The sequence below is a fragment of the Macrobrachium nipponense genome, chromosome 1 (genome assembly GCF_015104395.2).
Source record: "Macrobrachium nipponense isolate FS-2020 chromosome 1, ASM1510439v2, whole genome shotgun sequence".
Taxonomy (NCBI): Eukaryota; Metazoa; Arthropoda; class Malacostraca; order Decapoda; family Palaemonidae; genus Macrobrachium; species Macrobrachium nipponense.
In genome coordinates this window covers 132229077-132251576 of record NC_087200.1, presented here as the reverse complement: position 1 = coordinate 132251576, position 22500 = coordinate 132229077, and the positions used below count along the sequence as shown (strand labels likewise).

General features: G+C 35.7%; 1 protein-coding gene across 2 annotated transcripts in view; it reads right to left on the bottom strand.

Annotated features, from left to right (window-relative positions):
• Window positions 1–20281, bottom strand: part of LOC135219642 (transmembrane protease serine 3-like) — a 27964-nt gene extending 7683 nt beyond the window's left edge. The window contains exons 1-5 of one of the 2 annotated variants that reach the window (XM_064256569.1): window positions 20071–20281; window positions 14501–15101; window positions 1885–2080; window positions 1373–1487; window positions 386–554 (exon numbers count right to left, since the gene is read on the bottom strand). In XM_064256569.1, coding sequence (XP_064112639.1) covers window positions 386–554; window positions 1373–1487; window positions 1885–2080; window positions 14501–14681 — 661 coding nt within the window. In that variant the 5' untranslated portion in view covers window positions 14682–15101; window positions 20071–20281. The remainder of the gene's footprint in view (window positions 1–385; window positions 555–1372; window positions 1488–1884; window positions 2081–14500; window positions 15102–20070) is intronic. The other variant, XM_064256570.1, reaches the window with a different exon arrangement.
• Between the last annotated feature and the right edge of the window lie 2219 nt (window positions 20282–22500).

Genomic DNA, 22500 nt, shown 5'->3' with positions numbered 1-22500 from the left:
TTCTTCTCATACAAAATAGAAGATGCAAGTGAATAGCATTTTCGCACTTGACCATGAAGAGGACCTCCTCCTCTCATTTGCGACCATCGCACCCCACTTTTATCTATCGAAATCACCAATCTTCGTATGACTGTTTGCATTTTCTGGACTTCTACATCTCTAAGCTCTAACACTCTGTTGCTTCCGTATTCCTCCAGTCTCATAAATCGTCTTTTCTGTAACTTTCACAGATATAGACCACACATTTTCCCTTCGTTATATTCTTTTCTCTTCATTATTGTCCCTGGAGTCTTAGCATGAGGAAAACTGAGCCTACGATTCAAGCTAGGCTAGGTTAACTACTTAACCTTTCCGTGAAAAGCCATAAAAATAATACGATACTTACGTGCCTTGGTTCTTCCCCATCCCGTTACTGAACATTGGAGGCCAACGAAAGTCATGTTTCTGGAAGGCAGGCAGATGGTGTTGACCATCCCAGCGTGTTCTTCCAGATCCAGTGGTACCCTTAGTTTCACCAGAGCGATGTCATTGTCCCAGGTCTTTGGGTCAAAGAGCTGGAATATGTAAGTCATATGAATAAGGATGGCATTCTCTCTCTCTCTCACACACCTAAATGTGTTGCACTAGCTTCTAAACATACTATAGTAGATTCACATTAGCCGTGCATTTGATGTCTAGGTCAGTCCCTTACGACACTCCTGATTGGCTGTTGATAAGCCAATGACAGGGCGGGAAACTCTCAGTCTCTCTCGAGAGTTCACACGGGAAGGATCTATGTCCACCTCTCCTGAGGGATACGTCTTTAAGGAGAAGTGGAACATATGTATATCCTGCTTATGTGAACTCTCGAGAGAGACTGTGAGTTTCCAGTCTCTGTCAATTAGAACATTAGTTTCATCAACATTGTCTTATAAAATGATATCTATCCACATTGCACTTTGTAAACTAACATGACTATGACAGGTATTGCAAGTACACTTCACATGTTATCAGAATTACCTCGCATGATTTACAAAGCTATTTGTTATGGCAAATGGTCGAGTACTTTGCGGTTCCACAAGATAAATCCTTCAAAAGGAAGGAAGGAAGGAAGGAAGGACACTCATTAGCACCACCTTCATGTGGAGTACACACTTAGGTATATTCGCCTAAATTGCTCAGCTATTCCACTTGTCATGTAGCGATTTCTAATGCTGAATCTTTATCAGATAGTTGAACCAGAATTTTCTTAAATGTCACTTTTTTACATCATCTGTTTATAAAGTACTTAATCGTACAACCATGAAACAAAGTTGTCCTTTATAGTTTTCTTTTTATAAAAAATGAAATAAGTAATTCATTTTAACGAACCCTTCGCGTAATAATCACGTACCTTATGAGTTATGATTTTCGACACTGGGTAAGACTTCTGGGTTTCGACGGATAAGCTGACTTCCCCCACCCTCACTGTCCAGAATGGGGGTGGCAAGGCGAACTTGAAGATGGGACTGGAAAATTTTAGTCATTTGGTATATTTTAATCATTTGGTATAAGAATAACTGAGAGCATCTCTTATTTGCTATGTTACCATTTAATAAGCTTGCCTCTATTCAACACTTTAATGTAAATAATCTTCGTCATCATATCTGCAAGTCGAATAACAAACACAGTAAAGTATCTTGTTACATGAAAAATAGAAGTAGTTCCATTACATTCAGGTAATCTCAACAATTTTTAAACCCAGGGCCGACGGGGTGGGCCAATAGTTACCCTTTCTAGGCCGGGATGTTTAAATTAATTCGTCCCAACGAAGCAGTAGCTACGAATTTGCCTAACTTTTGAAATAAGGCAGATTGCGGGAATCTTAGAAAGCGAAAGTGAAAAAAAAAAAATCCCCACACTTACTCTATGATGCAATGCGCGGCTGTAAGGATCCAGGATGGATGAATAAGCGTTCCTCCGCAGTGCTGGTCGAGTCCTTTGCCACTGTAAGGGTCCTTCTGCTGGAGAGCCACCTGCCAAGGCCATTCTCCTTTGACGACGCTGCGGCCTCCTACGATGCGCATGTAGAAGCGATGGCTGTACGCTGATTCGCCACAGACTGAAAAGCCAGATAGGTGGATAAGCAATTTAGATATGTGGACAAATAGGTGAAAGTGGAAATGCGTTAACGCATAAATAGCCAAATAAAAACAAATTGAGAAAAATGGAAAAAATATGGGCTCAATTTCTTATCCCGGACATACCTGCGCATGGATATTCGACTTACAATAAGCAAGGCTAGGTTAGGTTAGGATAGGTTAGAGCAGTGCCTAGGAGACTCACAGGTGAGGCTACCTACAATCTTTAATCCAGTGTATATATCAAATGCCTGGTGGCTACCCATACTCATTAAGTAAAAATAAAAAAAAAGAATTGTCGACATATTCACGTATATGTGCTCACACCTTTGCTCTAAAGTCACTCAGAGACAATTTCGTTTTTCGCAAATACAATATTACACTCCAGTAAACGACACTATTTTCACAACTTTCTATGGCGAGACTATCGTCTTAAAACTACGTAATTCACATGGCTTTAATAAACCTTGAGTCTATGACCACTTGTACTCGAATAATGGCAATGATAGTCACTGATCATCCTGTTTACCGATACCTCCCCCTTGATTAATTTTGAAAACAACTACCACTCATCTTCTTGGTAAACACCTCAACTATCGTTCCCCAGAACTTGTCCTTGTGAAATAGATGGGAATCAAACAATACTGAAATTCAATAGAAGACATATGATGTTGAAGTATGTCTCAAGTGATGGCTTGGACGGCGAGCGTGAGATACGAAATTCTAAATTTCGAGAAAGGTCGCAGTGTTCAGCAGTTGAAATGCTGTCATTTTTCTTCCTCATACTAAGACATATCAAACATCAGGCAATGTGTTACATTAGCCTAGGAGACCATAAACGAAGTATGTAAATTTTTTAGGAGCCATAGAAATCAACATTCAAAAAATGTAGTAACGATACAAGTGTATAAAGACCTTCACCCCTCTCTATTTTTGTAATAAACTTCATTGTAATTAGTTGAACTATCGAAATTTTTAGACATAAGAGTAAGAGATCATATTCTCACACTGAGTTAGGGAAATATGTATCATGCAGGCAGATAGTAATTAAATAAACAGTCTCTGTCGTTGGCACTACAAGGAAAATGTGAATGATGAAATTTCAGTCTTCATACGGACAATTCACGAACATTTTTGCGATTGTGTTCACGCCTTTTACAAATTCCCGAAATTACTTATGGGAATGGTATGATGGTTGAATAATAATATTCTCTCTCTCTCTCGCTCTCTCTCTCTCTCTCTCGTTGATACACCCTCAACCCAAAAACTGAGCGTCTAGCGTTCGATTCCAGAACAGGAAGAGGAAGGATGATATAGGCGTTTTCTGTAAACATCAATTCTGCCTTGACTCAAGCTATGAGTTCCTCGTTGTTAGATGAATGTTGCGGATCGTAGATACTGTGGAGAGTAGAAGAGAGACGAAGAGAGAAAAACAGAAGACGTAAGTGTGTATTACTCCTTCGAAATATACAGCATGAAAACAAGAGGTCATCGACGAGGTAATACTTATCAACTAGGGTTAAATTATTCATCAGCTATTCATAAGATTTTCTTTAAAAAATCAGACGTCAAGAATTAGGTATGTAAAATTCACGTAGTGGGAAAAACAGTTTGTTACTAAAAAAAGGCTTTTCATATGGAAAAAATGTAATTCAAGATAGTCTTAATAAGAAGGCAATCATCATGTATTACATAAGTATACGTATGTGCGTTATTCACTGTGAACACGCATTTAATATTCAAAATCCAGGTTTTCTTTTCGATCAAGTCAAGATTAGCGAACCCATTATTTTTCAAGACAATATCATACCTCTTTGATTTGATATATATATATATATATATATATATATATATATATATATATATATATATATATATATATACACATGTGTGTGTGTGCAGAATGTACTGGACATTTTTACCAAATACATATGCAAATGTAATAGCCAAAATGCACTCTTAACTTCTCAAAGTTAAGAAGGCATTGTGGCTATTACATTTACACATACACACACACATACATTTATATATATATGTATATATACATACATATATATATATATATATATATATATATATATGTATGTATGTATGTATGTATATATATTGTATGATATTGTCTTTGAAAGTAGTGAGTTCATTAATCTTGACATGATCCTTGTCTTTTCCCTGTTAACTAAATGAAAAAGGAGAAATTATTTATAATTTACTGATTCCCTGATACAAAAGAGACAGTTAATAAACGATGACAAACATTCTAAAGCGTGAGGCAAAGGATTTCTGGATAGCACAAAAAATTCGGAATAAAAACTGTTATCATTTCCATAGCGTGAAAAACTTCCAGTACGTGAAAACAATAATGCCGTCTCGCGACTATAAGTTTTAGCATGTAATTTCTTCAGTATATCTGAGAAACTGAAAGCTGAATCTTTCTTTTTACGAGAGATATCACAATTGCTTGAATGTCTCCTAAACGCAAGATTACGCCTTCATAGTCAATAATAGTAAAGGAATTTTAGCATCAGAAATAGCCGAACCGGGAGAAAATTTGTAACCAATTAATTCCTTCACCAATGTGTTCTGACAGGTCCCTAGTATTACCTCACTTTGCCCCCCTAAAAAACCTAACATCCTGGTCCCCTAGCTAAATTTCTAGGTGGCAAAAACACGCCCCGAAATCGCGATTTTTTTCTACATTTTTGCGTTATACTCCTCAACTATGCAATTTATCGAGGACATTATTATATACGAAATTACAATAGATATAATTACCTTTCTAATAATATATAATGATGTATGCCTTTTTTTTTGCTAGTATAGTACCTATGATTCAACAAAGGGTGATGGAAAATTCCTAGTATTACCAAAAAACCCATAACGTCCGGGCCCAAAGCAAAATTTTTAGATGGGGCAAAAACCCCCCAGAAATCGCTATTTTGTTTACATTTTGTGTTATACTCATAAAGGATGCATTTTATAAAAAAAATCGTTATTATATACGAATTTGTAGTAGATTAAATTACCTTTTTAATGATATATAATGATGTATACTTTGTGGTATTAGTATAGCACCTACGATTCGACAAAGGTGATTTTAAAATCCTGAAAAGGAATTTTTTCCCCGAATATGGCCTTTCAAATTTGTTAATGGGTATTTTCTAAAAACAGCTTAGCCGCATTATTAATATATAACATTGTCTCTATAAATTGTCTGTATAATGATGTATATTTTACTTAATTTGCGAGGTGGTACTGCGCGGTTTTGAAAATGTTTCCAAAGAAGTTCCATAAGTACGCTTCTTTCACTTTCGATATACGAGATAAATCAAAACTTGTTCCGCACTTGAAATAACAATTAATAGTAATCTTTTGACCATAGCGAATTCTTAAGGTAACTAGGATGTATCGTCTTATTTGCTATGGCCCGACCTGATCCGGCTGTAACAATTTTTGCAAACGCTTCAAATTAAAAATGCATTTTGACAAAAAACAACTTTTTTCTTTGTAGATGAATAAATTGTATACGTAATGGTGTAAACCAATGTATATTGTACACGATTAGTGGGATATGTATGAATTATATCTGGTGAAATTCAGAAGAAGGTTACATTAGAAAATCTGAAAATGCGCGATTTTGCACATATGCTCTAAGCGACTAGAGTTTCAGAGTTTCATAGAAAATCTGAAAATGCACGATTTTGCACATATGCTGAAAGCGACTAGAGTTTCAGTTTCATATGTAACCTTTTTCCGAATTTCACCAGACATACAATACATAGCCTACTAATCGGTTACAATATACACTGGTTTACACCATTGTGTTTACAATTTATTCATCTACGAAGCGTTTGAAAAAATTGTTACGGCCCGGTCAGGTCGGGTCATAGAAAATGAGACAATTTCTAATCTAAGAAAGAAATTGCTATGGTCAAAATGACTATCATCTTATTCATATCAGTTGTTACTTCAAGTGCAGAAAACGTTTTGATTTATCTCATATATCGAACAGGAAAGTAGCGTACTTATGGAACTTCATTGGGACACTTTCAAAACCGCGCAGTACCACCTTCACAAATTGAGTAAAATATACATTATTATACACCATCATACAGACAATGTATAGAGACCATGTTATATATTAATAGTGCAGCGAAGCTGTTTTTAGAAAATGCCAATTAAAAAAGTTGAAAGACAAAATTCGGAAAAAAAAGGCATTTTCAGGATTTTAGCATCAGCCTTTGTCGAATCATAGGTGCTATACTAATACCACAAAGTATACCTCATTAGATATCATCAGAAAGGTAACTTAATCTACTTTAATGTCGTATATAATAATGTTTTCGATAAAATGCATGTTTTAGGAGTATAACGCGAAAATGTTGGTTTGTTCCCCTTAAAAATTTTGCTATGGTTCCCGGACGTTTTTTTTTTTTTTTTTTTTTTTTTTAATACTACTGACTTATCAGAACACATTGGTGAAGGAATTATTTGGTTACAAATATTTTCCCGGTTCGACCCTTAGATTCCCTTCCTATATGAAGTTTAATTGGGAACCCTTTTCGATCTTTGCCACCCTCACAAATTGAGTAAGATATATATTATTATACACCATTATATAGAAAATCTGTTATATTTTAATAGTGTAACGAAAATGTTTTCAGAAAATTCCCATTCAAAAAGTTAACATCAACCTTTGTTGAATCATAGGTACTATACTGGAAAAGCAAAGTATACATCATTATATATCATTAGAAAGGTAATTGTATCTACTTTAATTTCGTATATAATAATGTTCTCGATAAATACGTAGTTTAGGATTATAGCGCGAAAATGTAAAAAAGAAATAGCAATTTGGGGGCGTTTTTAGCCCTTGAAAATTTTGCTAGGGGTCCCGGACGTTAGTTTTTTTTCTTTTTTTGGTAATACTAGGCACCTATCAGAACACATTGGTGAAGGAATTATATGGTTACAAATTTTTTCCCGGTTCGGCCCTAAGATTCCCTTCCTATAACGCCTTCATGAAGCTATTTTGTTGCTCAGAGAGCACTCGACTTAAACATGACACATTATAACGCGGGGAATGCTTAATGAAGAGGGTTGCATTAAAGCTTTCATCGGCAACATGTGTCTGATCAAGTAATGAAAGTTGATCTAGATTTTGTGATCGTGTTCTGCTTCGTCGCTTTTAGCGTAACATTAAAGGCAGTCTAATTTGCAGATAATGATGATGAGATGATAAGACTGATTGTGAAAGCAAAGACAACAACTGCAATAATTATAATGATACGAGCGGAGCCTTTAATAACTCAGTATCTGTGTGAAAACTGCCAAATTTTCTTTCAGTATTTAAAAAAAAGGTGATCTTCAATTAACTGAGATCATCTATCTTTACAACCAATAATTTCACGGAACGAGAACGAGCAATCCTTTGCGTTTATATAAAGCAGATTGCTTGCAGTTTTTATATTCATTACCCTCCTGTTCATAATTCACTCTAATTTTCTTCACTTTCTCTCATCAGGCATTAAAACATAATTCCCTGAACAACACTTTATCAGCACGCAGTCCGTCCAGATTTCCCCGCTGGACATAGGAAACTCAGGTTTTACCGAATCACCGAAGTTTCATCTATATGAAAAGTACCGATAGTCTGTCAAGCCTCAGGCAATAGTATCGAAAATTCTGCAATTGGCAAAGTCTGAGGGTACACAAGCACTGGCGATGTGTCTTGCCGCGGATTCCAACATGAATTCAGCAAAGTCGGGTACAAATCACTCGCACATAATCATTTCCCGGACGCGCATTCGCAAAAAATGACGACTAACGAGAAATAAGACCGGAGGGAGACTGTCTTTTCACCCTAGGGTTTGATCCGGGACTGCTATCAAACATTCCCCGCGAGCGTTGTTACTGTATACGTTCCAGATAACAGTAAGACACAGGGTGGTACTGTGCGAAGTCTCACTTTTCATTTTTCTATTTAGAGATTCCGGAAACTAGTCGTGCCGTACTACAACTCAAACAGCAGGAAGTACCTACCCCATTTTCTTTTTTCTTTTTTTTATTTGCTACCTAGCTCCAGGTTGCGTACTTTCACCCATAGATGTGAATGAAAATAAGTAACAATGAAAATTTGCAGTATGGGTTATAACTTAGCGAAAATGAACACAAAAAAAGACTCAAAGAAGTCAAATACCTAATGCAAAATATCGACAAACGATGCACTAAAAATTCGTATCTTCTTCGCGATAAAATTCTGGCCCTGAATGCTAAATTAGGACTTTAGTTATTATAGTGAATTACCCTGAACATACAGTGCCTTAATCTCTTTTGGTAATACTATAAGAATCCAGTGTGTTGTTTAACCAAGCATAAGGAAAAACTTGTCATTCCTTTTATTGTATCAGGAGTCATTGAAATATTGTCCTCTGCTACTTTACTACATTTCACGGGAGCTTATATATGTGTGTGTGTGTGTGTGTGTAGAATCTGTTAGTCACTTTTTACCAGATACATATGTAATAGTAATAGCCATAATGGCCTCTTAACTTCTCGAATTCCTCGCGTTATTTTGGATACGCTTGTCACTACAAGCCTTGAGATCCAAGTGCAAGAAATATGAAGAACTTATGACGGCCAGTAGCGGGAAACGGACCTGGGTTACCATAATCACGATGAGGTCCTGACCTCGTCGTGATTATGGTAACCTGGGTTCGTTTCCCGCTACTGCACATCAGAATTTCTTTATATTTCTTGCATCACGGCAACGTGCTTCGTCGTGATAAAGAGACCTGGGTTCGTTTCCGACTACCAGACATCATAATTTCTTTATATTTCTTGCACTTGGATTTTAAGGCTTGTAGTGACAAGGGGATCCAAAAGGGTTCAAAGAATTCGAGAAGTTGAGAGGGCATTCTGGCTAGCTATTACAATTACATATACATGTATAAATATATAAATATATTAATAAATATATATATGTATATATATATAATATATATATATATATATTATTATATATAATATATATATATATGATATATATATATGTATATATATTATATATATATATATATATCTATATATATATATATATATATATAATGAATATCTGATACACATCGGGACCGAACCCCGTCTTTATTTACAATGAGAGGCCGGGTCGTCCTCTCATTTGAAAGACCGGGTTCGGTCCCAATGTGAATCAGAAAAAAAATATATATATAAATATATATATATATATATATATATATATATATAATATATATATATATACATATATATATATTTGTTGTTGTTCCTTCTTTGGTCATTCTATCTTCTTCCTCTGTACCTGAAGTTTGGTGTAACAGCAGTTGTTTTTACTTTGCCTCTAATTTTAGTCTTTTAATGTTTTTAATTGTCATTTTAAGAATCCTGTGTATTTTTAGTATTTTTAATGTTATTATTTTGTCATTTTCAGACTGATGATGCACATAGTCATGTGCGAAACGTTTCTCTATGAATAAATCTCTTAAAAACATCCATGTGTCTTCGACATTCCTGAATTGATATATATATATCATATATATAATATATATATATTAATTATATAATTATATATATAGATATATATATTATATATATATATATATATTGGGGAGGGAGAGAGAGAGAGAGAGAGAGAGAGAGAGAGAGAGAGAGAGAGAGAGGAAAAGAGAGAGAGAGAGAGAGAAGAGGGTCATATTAATTCTGTTTGGAAGTTGGAGGTACAACGTTTACGCCCGAATAAGATTTGTTTATTTCTTCTCCTTTGTATTCTTAAGAAGAGATGGCTCTTATTGTTTCCATGAGTGGTTATGTCCTTTGTGTGCATTACTGTTTTTAAAACAAGTCTGAGAAGACGGCCTGATCACACAGAATCATTACGTTGACGATCTCGCTTGCTCATTTTCGAAAGGGCGTAATCCAGACAATCAAATTTTTAACCACCAAATTCAAAACTGAGCCATTTATGGTTTAGGAGGTTTAAAGTGCTGGGGTAAAATTGATAGGAACAGGATACATGCCGAATCCCTGTGCAATATTGAACCTTTGGTACCGTTGTGCGAGGCTCAATACTTACCACTTAAGAGAATGTATTTCAAATCGTATTGAAGAGCTAAAGCTATTTACATGAATTAGAAAGCACAAACAATTCATTGTAAGTATACGCCCTGCTTTATTTATGCTAATACTCCCAGTGTCACTGTTGCTTTGTCAGTAAATTGCATGGTTAGACTGGCTAAGCAAGCACATGTGAAAGCGGCAACAGCAAGTTCTATACCAAGTGAGAACACAACGTTTTTAGGCGTCGCACATTATCCTCAGACACAGGAAATGGAAGCTCAAAATCCAGCCTGATTATATGCATTATAACTTTCTAAGGTAACTAGTGTAAATAAGTTCCGCGGAAACGTTGAGGTAATTATACTACGGTATTGTACTCATAACATATCTAATACATTATGTTACAATGCATTTCCTTGATTAATATCCCTGATTTATGACGCAGACACTCCATGTTAATAACAGTAAAACTAATTATGTGAATATCTGACTACGAATATTTTGTTTAGTAAGATTGTCCTTTGGATGCTTTTCCAAATTATCTAGAGATCCTGTTCAAAATATTTGCATATTGAAATTATCCCCAAAACTATTTTGCTTTTGATAAGCTCATTTATAATTAGTGTCACACTTCTAGATAAAAAAAGAAAGATAACATATTCTGAATATCTTCGCTCTAACGCTCTAACAGGAACATGTACAGGTGATTTGCTCAACAAATTTTTACAACAAATTGTTTGTACCCATTATCTTATTTTGGACTATTTACAAGCAACTGTTGAATACTGATTATATAATTTGTAGAAAACAATACAGATCATTCCGCAAGTCATATAATTACCAATTCTATTATACGCTGAGAGATTTATGTAAACATATTCTGAGAAACAATGCCAACGAAAACTTCTATTCCCTACCACACTCTTCGACGACTGCAATACAAAAGAAAAAGAAAAGGCGTTTCTCTGCTTTACGTGTCTATTGTTTTTGTCAGCTCTCATTTTGGGTTCCTTGGAAAGCGTCCCTTGACCTTACAACCATTCATTATTTTCTTTTGGGGGAAGAAGAGAGACTCGGAATTCTTCTACGACAAAAGAGAAATTTCACCCTTTTCACGGTGTCGTTTAACTGAAGATTCCTCTTGTAAGAATTTATTCTAAAGATTTTTGTTACAGATTCGCTTCTGCGCCCTGCCGAAGAAAATGAATAGGTCTGTAATGAGATCCTCTGTGTGTTGGCAGTAAGCAGCACTATATTTTAATAAATTATCTAAGCAAATCTGATGGATTTATTTGAGGTCAAGCAAATTCATTCCTGCTCTGATGTCTCCTGAATTCAGGTGTATGGATTTATTCTCTATGCCCTCATATTTATTTGTTTATCAGCTTCTATAATCTGTCTTTCTCTGTAGCCCTCCTAGGTTTTAGTATCATGACTCTGTCCACCAGGGTTTTTAGATGAAGACTGAAAGAAAGAAAGGAAGAAAGAAAGAAAAAAAGGATGGCTAAACGGAGTCAAACCTCAGTGTAGAAATACTCTTTGTACCCCTGATAGTCAAAATGATGGTAAAAAACAACTACAGATACAGAATTTCTAAATTGAGAATCATAAAAATAATTTTTTTAAGCTTTCCATTATAATCTAGTGGACCATACCTGGCGTAAGTAGAGGAAAGCATTTAACTGAAGAAAAGAAAATTTTAAAGTACTGTATGTTAATATAAATATTTAGAGATATCTACCACCTTATTTAAAGGGAATATTTTTTGGTTGTAAAGTACAGATACTCGAGCATTTGACTTAACTCGGCTCATAGTTTTTACATTTTATGTTCATGAATTTGCTTTTATGTGCATATTGAATTAAATTACAACATAAGTATCCTAACAAGAGAAATATATTTTTACACAGACAACTGAAGATGAAAAATCGGTAAGCAAAACCATGGTCGGTGAGAGATAGGCGCACACAAGTTAGACTCAAATCTTAGATGGGTGACCGCCAAGGAACCCAATATATATATATATATATATATATATATATATATATATATATTATATATATATATATATATTATATATTGCTACTTTCAAAATGCATGTTTCCCCTCTTTGAAGTGTCATGTAGATTGTGTAACAATTTTTCAGATTCCTTGATAGCTTAGAATAGGATGTTTTAAAATGTGTGTTCAGATTTCGCATTACATGTTGTAAAAGAATATATATAACGTAAAAAGAGAGAGATCTTCTTTGTCTGTTCGAAACTACGGATGTTTAACTTTTATGTCAACATTGTAAGATTAGAGGGAACACTGTAAGATTAGAGGGTCTGCGAGATCCGTTTGCTTTCCTATTCTATCAACACGTTTGATAGCGAGCTCAAGTCTTGCGTTGTTATCAAAACATGTCAATCTTAATTGTCGCTCAGCCTCCGTTTCGATCGAGTAGAGTACGCCTTTTTTTTTTAACAGACTGGACTCGTACACGTTTATCTTTGAACAAAACCACGTGCATACTGCACATTTCTTTATGAAGATTGCGTCAGATTTTGAAGCTACTGGAAGCATTCGTGCCAAATACGTTTTTTGTCATCTCAGTCCAGTTTTCGCAAGGGAAGAAGATTTCATTCTATCATAGAACCTCGAGGCATTAACATCTCTCTCGCTCTCTCTCTCTCTCTCTCTCTCTCTCTCTCTCTCTCTCTCTCTCACACTCGACATAATTGAGATTATATTAACGTAACGTAAATTGGTCACTCGTAACTTAGAATTTCATATATGATATTTCTTAGAGTTTATTTAGTGTTATTTAATTTCTTTTGTGGAATCTGAACAAACATTATTTCGTAACGGCGCCTGGTTTTTGTGGAAGTGTGATACAAGCTGCAGCAAGAAAGAAAGAAATTGGTATACCAAGGTAAAGTGTGTTATATTTTTATTAGTTACAACTAATAACGGTTAGGTAACAATTAATAACTAATAATTGTTAGGAACAGTGATTAACTAATAACTAATATTTAATGGTTATGATGTTTGGTTAACTAATAACTAATAACAGGTGGTTATGAAGGTTTGGTAAAAACTGATGGTTATAATGTTTTGAGTGAAAAGATTTACACATTTACACATTGCGAATTTTTTTTTTTTTTGTGTTTGTGTTTGTTCCACTGTTTGTGCACTTGTTCATTTTCTTATTGAAGTGTGTCTTTTTTATTTTATATTTTCATTTGCATTCACAATGTAATTGACTTAGTTATTTTCATTGCTTAATCATTGCACATTTGATTAAATTTAACACTTGTGAATTAATTTGCATTTACTTAGAATTATTTTCAAGTTTTGTTGTTGTTTAACACTTGTGAATTAACTTCAAATTTTCAAGTATTGCCTAACACTTTTGAATTTTGAATGAATTAGTTTTCTTGAATTTTGTGATAAATTAATTTTGATTTAAATTTACTTAATTTGATTCAAGAATTAATTAAACTTTACTTTGTTTTCAAGTAACAGTAATTTTCCCTGATATTGTGAATTTCACTTATAATTTTTGAGTTTAATAATAAATTTTTGTATTTAAAATTTTTATAAGTGTTTTCATTTATACCAGTATATTTGATTTTGATTATATTTATGTTAGGTAGAAACATAGAGTGGTAATTGATTTGCTTTCCTTCAATTTACTTGAAGTGACTTAGAACCAGGGAAGTACTTAGACTTCTGAAATCAGGGAAATACTTAGACTTTTAAAGTTGTTGATGGAGTGATGCCCTTTGATTAATTTAATTACTTACAAGATTACCTCACACCTGTTTTGATGAACTTAGTCTGATTTTCTGCAATACTGGTAAGTGTTAAGGGATCACTGTTGCCTTTAGAGTATTCAGTCGTTTAAACGTGTTATGAGGGTTCAGGTGTCTGGCTTTTGTGAGGTAACATTAATTGAAGAATGGTAAGTGTAGTAACCAGATACTTGGCACTTCGTAACATTGTTTATATATATATATATATATATATATATATATAATATATATATATATATAGATATATCCATATATATATATATATATATATATAATATATGTTGTAGTTTTGTTATGAGTATATGTTTGTTCGTGTAATGAAAATTATTTTATACTGATAACTAAATTATATGAGATGACAACTAAATTATTTAACTTTATGCTCTTTTACACAATTTTACCATAACTGACCTTTGAAGTTGTGACGAACGAAACCACACATAAACAAGATCACACAGATTGCGTAATGCTTCCCATTCTAATAACACGAAACAAAAATTTCCATCGCCTACTTACAGGACTTGTAGTTGATGAGGGCATCGACAGGAACGCAGCAGAAGACGGAGACGACCCAAAGTGCCAGAGCCGCCGCATTTTTGTGCTGGAACCCTCTTCCATTATAGGCGGCTTCTCTGTAGCCACGTTCTAGAGATGCAGATAAACCACCTCCGCTTCTTCTCGATGGCATTAAATTCATTGCCCCGCAGTCTGGGCTGCATAGTCATGGGTCGATAGGATTTTGATATTTCACACACTCGTTGCCTCTTCTGCAAGTCATGAGCGGTTTGCCATCTGCTGGTTCAAGGCCCTTAGTGGGTAGAGTCCTTTAGACGGTCACAGGGTCACAGACTTGGTGTTTTCTGAAATGTTGTCGGTACTGTCAAATCTGACAATCACAGTTGTTACGCTTGTACAAGGTTACGTATAACAGATTGCACTTGTGCGTCATTCTCTTATAAAAGCAGCAGACATATGTTGGTCAGACCATTAATTTCATGATGTAACGCGAACATCAGGTTTTTGTAACCGGGTTTCCGATGTATTTTTCTGATCTGATTATTTACGTAGCACTGTAACACACACCATCATTGTTTATGACAGACGAATTGGAGTATAGCTACAACCAGGAGACAAAAATAACACTGAGATTACACTAATAAGAGACTAGACAACACAAGTGACATACTGCAACTGTCAGGAAAATTCATGTAACAGATGATGATAGTAAAAAAAAGAAAGAAAAAAAGAATGCCTAACAGTTATTCCACGCCAGTGGGAGCAATGATTCTCATTTTTTGGACAAAGAGGAGGAAAGGCCATTCTTAATTGGAGTGACTCTGCACTCTGGACTGGTTTAGGTCGCACTCCGAGAGATCCGGAGTGCAAACACTCTGGCAGGTATCTTATGAGATTTTGTGTGTACTTTTTTTTATCTGTGATGTAATTAATTAAATACAATGAATTACTTAATATATACTGACACATGAATACGGGCTTCCTAATGTACTTTATATACGTTGTTACACCAGTTTATTCACGGGAATCATACCTAGACTATTTATTTTATCAGTCGACGGACACTGGATTTTCAGCAGATACCGACACCCTTTTTGTTTGTCCCTGAATACTTGCTGAGTTCATATTCCCAATTCTTAGAAATGTATCATTAGAGACTATACTATAAGGTTAGGAGAATGAAAATATGCAAAACTAACGTAAAAGAGATGACGTGTGCACATTTCAAGAAATTATTTCACACGGTTTAACATATATTCAAATATACACCACGATACTGAATATCCACACACAAGAACTTAATTGCATAACCGGTATCCAAGCAAAGTATATGAACTGATACGGGAAACAAACTGTTAATCATTCTACCTATTAACCTGGCGTAATTAAAGCGTCACAGCCAATTTGTCATAAAAGAGATAATTACATAACAATGCCGTTACTTACGAATCTACCGCCAACAACGGTATAATAGTTATAATGATTGCAATTGCTATTTCTAACGATATGCTGTTTACATGCCGTTGTGCTTCCTTGACAACAAGGTAACGATAGCTGCCAATTATTTTCACTCAACAATACTTGTCTAGTAGGTCATTCTTGAGCCTCTTTGGGCTGTGGTTAATCTAGTCGGGTTGTTTAATGCAGGTTCTTCAAAACATTGTGAAATGATCGATCGCTTGTCCTTCACTTTTCAACAACTATGAGGTTTATCTTTCTCTCAGACTGGTATATAACTAGTTTTCTCTTATTCCACCACGGTTTTGTAGCAATAAGTTTTTATTTTTTATTTTTATAGCAATGAATTGCTTCATCACAAGGTAGGCTGGACGTCCTACAAGTAGCCTGACGGTTCCTCATGCCATACTGACATCATTATAACTTTGGCTTCCAAAATCAAGCTTTGGCCAGTTTTCCAGCTGTCTGCTGAGGTGACTCTCTGTCATTAGGGTAATGAAAATATCACGGTGATAAATTGTCCTTCGTGGTGAGGCGAGTCTGTCGACGTCTGTTGATCCGGTTTTGGGGCCCGTTATGATACCAATCCGGATCCCGTCCTTGATGAAGAAACTTCTGACGATTCTGTTCATGTTTTATGCACTAGTTCAGCTGGCTTTCTTATTGTTCTAGATCTATTATCATGGTGTTTTTTTTTTTTTAGCTGACGAAAGTATATGTACGAATAACAAGTAAAAGATGCTCCGAAGTTTCCTCTGCAAAATCGAGTTTTTTGTACAACATATAATGCTGTCTGAAACTCTCAGCTACAGTCCATGAAGCACTCAGCAACGGCTCATGAAACTTTCAGCCACGGCCTTGTAGTGGCCTGTGTTGTTGGCACGTAAAGCGGCCCCAGACGCAAGATCATGGCTAACTTTAACCTTAGATAAGAAAAAATAAATACTGAGGCTAGAGGGCTGCAATTTGGTATGTTTGATGATTAGAGAATGGATGACCAACATACCAATTTGCAGACCTCTAACCTCAGTAGGTTTTAAGATCTGAGGGAGGACAGAAAATGTGAGGACTGACAGAAAAATAGCCAGCTTTCAGAGAAAACGAAAAATCAGATATACGGGTTAATTCTGCAGTTTTTAATAGGAAATAGGCAAATCTTTTACTTCTTTTACTGGCGGTAGTGACTCAGATTCTGGTGCCTTGTTAGAATCCAAATCTAGATCTGGGAAATTTTCTTAAGTATTTTTAAAGATCAGCCACATGCCAGGACTCATGCTAGCATTTTTTTTTCTTTTTAGAAATTCGGCTACAAATCGACCGCTATGCCCGGGACCCAGATTCTGTTTTACCTGGCCTCCTTTTCTTCTTCAGGGGGTGCCTACCTTGGAGTCTAAACGTGGGAGGGGATGAGATTCTTAGCCCCCCCTAACATATAGCCTTAAAGGAGGGAGAGGGCTGGATGTTTATATGCCAATATATTTGCAAATATAAGAATAAACACATTACGAAATCTTTTGGAAAATATGCGAAGAACACTTTCAGTTCTGAATCTGACCGAGACATCCAAAGTTTGAAGAAACTCTTTTTGGATGGTTTTTCACGTTCCGAGGATTAATCATAAACATTTTAGAAGTATTTTCATCACGAGCAGGAATTTGTGTACCCTTATGGAATTATGCATTCTTCCAAGTAAGTTTGGGTAATTATTATTATTATTATTATTATTATTATTATTATTATTATTATTATTATTATTATTATTATTATCATTATAATGATGCCACGGCTCTTAACTATTATAATTGTAATTTATTTACGAACAACAACAATAGACACTAAAGGCATGATATTTTTGCAACATCAGGCTTTAGTAATAAAGAAGATGGACGGGAAAATAACAAGATAATTTCAGTAATTTCGAAAAAAAAAGGAGTCAAAGAAAAGACCGTACTGCTAAAGTGATGTCAAAGACAGGGAAATAAAAAAAAGTATAACCAAACGAAGAAAAAGAAAGCCCAGAACAAATAAGAAACCCAAATGAAAAGGGGAACAGGTGACTCACACTCATTCGCTGACAGAAAAGTGAATAATGAATAACAAGACGTTCAGCATCTGCACGCCATGGAGTCAACGAGAAGTGAATATAAATTCTGGCTGACTAAGTCATGATTCTCTCTAACAATTTTAAGAAAGTTTTGGGGTGATGATTTTCTACACGAACGTCATCCTCCTCCTCTCTCTCTCTCTCTCTCTCTCTCTCTCTCTCTCTCTCTCTCTCTCTCTCTTTCTGTTGGAAATTAAGAGGCAACGTAAGAATATCTCTGTAGCAAAATATATATATTCACTTTATTCTGGTCTTTTAACGATTACTGACGGCGAATGTGAAAATCTCATGATCTAGTATTTTCTCGAAGGAGAATGAATTAATTGGACGAAACGTTTTAACATTTGGCAGTTTCATTTAACATACCAAAGTCGCTCTCCAAGTCATTCTTAATATGATTCATCTATAAGAACACGTTGAGACGAACAAAGTAAACATTTCCCAGCATATTTGTTGTGAGGGAATCATAACATTGCCAGGAATTTCAAGTAATCCTTTCTATTTTCTGAACAATGGATGGCATCTGATACTGAAGCTAGCGTTTATGGTATTGCGTAACGGTTGCGTTTTCGTGGATTATCTTTTATTTCTGCGTAAGGGAGTTTTGACAGAGGCATAAAAGAATTAAACGCCATTTAAGTGTGCTGTCATTAATAAGAGGAATGACTGAGGAATGAAACGGAATAGAATATTGGTGTTGTCCTTTAAGAGAAATAAGAAAATAAAATGGAAATGGGTTTAGGATAAGTTAGTGGATCTGACATCGAAGAGGGAGTTGATAGACGAATAAACTGATTGAATGGGATTGTGTCTGAAATAGATTAGTAGCGATGTCATCAACCAGAATTTTGGTAGAGGAACTAGAACATCAAATGGAACTAGCTCTGGAATGGCTTAGTAGTGATGTCATTAACGAGAGATTTGGCAGAGGAATCTCAAATAGAATTAACTTTGGATTAAATTAGGGGTGCTTTCATTCAACAGGTACTTGTTCAAGGAATACGAGAGTTAAATGGAGTTAGCTTTGAAATTAATTAGTGAAGCTGTCATCAAAGAAATTTTAATTGTGATATAAGAAGATCAAATGGGATTAGCCCTGGAATAAATTAATTGGTGCTCTCATTAACATCGTCCTGCTGTGAATAAGAGAAATTTACCATAAAATGATGCAAATAAAAGAATGCTTCAACTTTTAAAATAAAAGATGAAATTTCATTGCAACCCCTTAGGTAAGAAACACCATTCCTAATGTTCAAGGTAACAGACTGTCAAACGTTCTGACGTTAAATAAAAAGCGATAAATATACCTCTTACGTCTGTTAGTTTGAAGACATAAGAAAAAGGAAAACAATAAGGATTTTCTTATTAGCGGAACATTGGTCTCAGACGATTTAGTTGGAAGTGGAGAAAGTGGAAGACGCTGGGCAGTGGCTGGGTTTGCATACTTGGACATTCTGACAAAAAAGCGAAAGCAAGACGTACATCCGTGTAACCCATAATGCAGTGGTAGTCACTGATAATGAAAACTTGAATTTGTTTTTTTATGTAATGTAATTGCTAAGTGTCAACTGAACGCTTTTATTAAATTTGTACCCTAGCCAGTTGATAGAATCGTGATGATGATGACAATCTTCCTTCAGCCTCTACAGAAGAAGAAGAAGAAGAAGAAGAAGAAGAAGAAGAAGAAGAAGAATCTTTGAGCACTTCGGTCATGAATCTTCATACACGATGAGTGGGATTTTTCTTACATTTACGCTTTCTACATGCGAATTCCTCAGTATAGGAATTTTCCGCTTTAACGCATCATTTTAGATATCTTTTTCTGTTAGGCTTCTGTTATATTGCCAGTTATTTGATACCTTTCACTGTAAATACCACTTCGTTGATGACAAAGAAACATTGAAATCACTTGACAAAAACTCACTCTTAACAATAATCAGAATCACTTCACCCCTCCTGCATTTATGTAAACGACAATCATAAAAGACAACAATGAGCAAACATTAACCTTCACAGTGCACACGAAAGTGAATTTCACATGTAAACAAAAGTCACGTTTTCAGCGGAACGGAGCGACGAACGCTGAGCATCAACCACATCCACGACAGACCTGCGACTGGCGAGGTAGGCTGCTCGAACACGAAGTGAGACTGCCGTCTGTCTGATTCCAAGCGTCTCATCCAAACCAGAGTCCTACAAAGCATTCCCACGCTAGAAAGGGAAGACCCTCACGTTCCCTCTTGATCTTTTGCAAGTCTATATTTCTACATTGTTTGTCACGCTTCGTGCTTCCATTTCTTCACGTGGGTGCTTTGCTCTTTTGCGTATAGTTTTCTCGAGAGAAGTAAGCATTCTATTGCCACATAACTGAATAAGGGTGGTCTTGTTTCTGGCGCATCCTCTCTTTCATTTCTTATTCCCCTTTATTTCGGATTATATTTTCTTGTACTCCTGCCTCGGTTCCTCTGGGTTCATCCAATAGCATTTGCTTTTCGTATCACATAAACCTTAACCCCTGAACGGAAATACGGTTTTATTACAGTGCCTGAAAAACTCAAAAGTGGTAATGTGTGAGTAACCAGTGTATCACGTAATACAGAAATCCACATCAGCATCAGCATCGTGACGAGGTGTACATCAATTAGAATGAGAGCTATCGAATATTATCGATAAACTGTAATCCACAATTTTATTTATGAAATTGTCTTCAATTCTTTCAGATACAATTCCTTGTACTACTCTATTTACTCTTGGTTCAAGGGTAAGTTAAGTAAGATTTTTCTTCTATTTTAATTCGCTGTCTTTACGAGGGCGAATGATCAAGGTACACTATACTTTGGGGCATGACCCATATTTTACATCTGAATAAAAGCACCTCCATAATCCTTAATCTATAGGAACGGTCTTCTCGGAAACAGGTTGGTTCCAGGTCCCACTGAGACCGAAGTGGGCCATGATTAGCACAAGGCCGTATAATCTCACAGCAATAAGTCCATGATCGCATCTTTTATTCTTCCAATATGTGAAAACCAGGATAATGCCCATTGCTCTTTCTGACTGGAAAATAAGTAGGCAATACTGCACACGGTATTGATCCTGATGATTTGATGCAAAAGCATGAAAATATTGAATATTAAATAAAAAAAATCTATAATTGAAAAGAGCATATACCTAAATTTAAGCACGTGAGATATTTTGCTTTCCTTAAATATGTGGTAAACTGAACCTTTTTATGAGAGAAGACAGTAGGTAAAGAAAGTTGGCCCTTATCTGGCCCAAGTAGATGAAAATTACGTCAATATTGGGTGTTAGATACTTTTTTATTCAGATATATTTGTTTTCTCTTTTACATATCTTTAATCCTCTTGTCGGACCAGTTATAAATACTTCTAAAATGAATTTGTCTTGACAGTAGACGGTCGACTGTATGTGGTAAACATTTGCGTATTATATTTCTTGTGGAAGGGAAATCAGGAAAAGTGGAATGGCTCATAACAATGAGAGAAATTCCACGGATATTGTAGTCGTTTTGAATACTTAATGACATGGTATAGATTGAAGCTAATTACCGATGAGAGAGAAAGTTTCCAGTGATGATACAAATTGGGGAATATTAACTTCTGAAAATGAATCCGTGAAACAGTATTTGACAGGAAGAAGGGAAAAACAAAAGCTAAAAAGAAAGCGTGGCAATCGGAAATACTCATGAGAACGAAAACCAGCTTGTGCTGAGTTAGAGCTGACCCATATTTCTAGCCTCCTTCTTTACCAGTGTTGCCAACCACAAAAAGTAATGTAACAGCAATCGAAAATATTTCTGGAACGTTCGTAGTTAACCGGGTGAGTGATCATCTTCTGTCATAATTACCTAATCAAATCTGGATCGTATCTGCCATAATTAATATTACTTTTAAAGAGATTTAATGAGATTTATAGAAAACATAAGATTATAATACCTCTGTGTTATTGTTTGTTGACAACAGCAGCCGTTGGCAAGCCTGCCTAACCACGAAATGACCGTCCTTGGCAACTTTCTCTGGAGTAATAAAACTTCCTGGAGGTAGTTCCAACAAACATTCCAGTTCTCATGAATACATCGTAAAGAAACTATAAATCACGGAGACCCCTACCGAACACCCACGCCTACTACCCCTACCCGAATCCCCCTCCCATCCATCCTATGACCCCCTGCTCATGTTCACCTGCCCATTAAGGCACTGAAAGGTAACCGTCCCCCGTTCCTGTTCTTCCTACCCAGAACCAGGCCTATGTCTCTTTCCCTCTCTTTCATTTGCTATTATATCTCCTTCCTCCATAAATACCGGATCTCCTCGCCCATCCTCCCCCCCCCCCCCCTCCCTAACCCTCACCCCACCATCCTTCTCTTTCACACCTCTCGAACGTCCCGGTACCCCTCCCCCGATCTCGCCCACTTTCG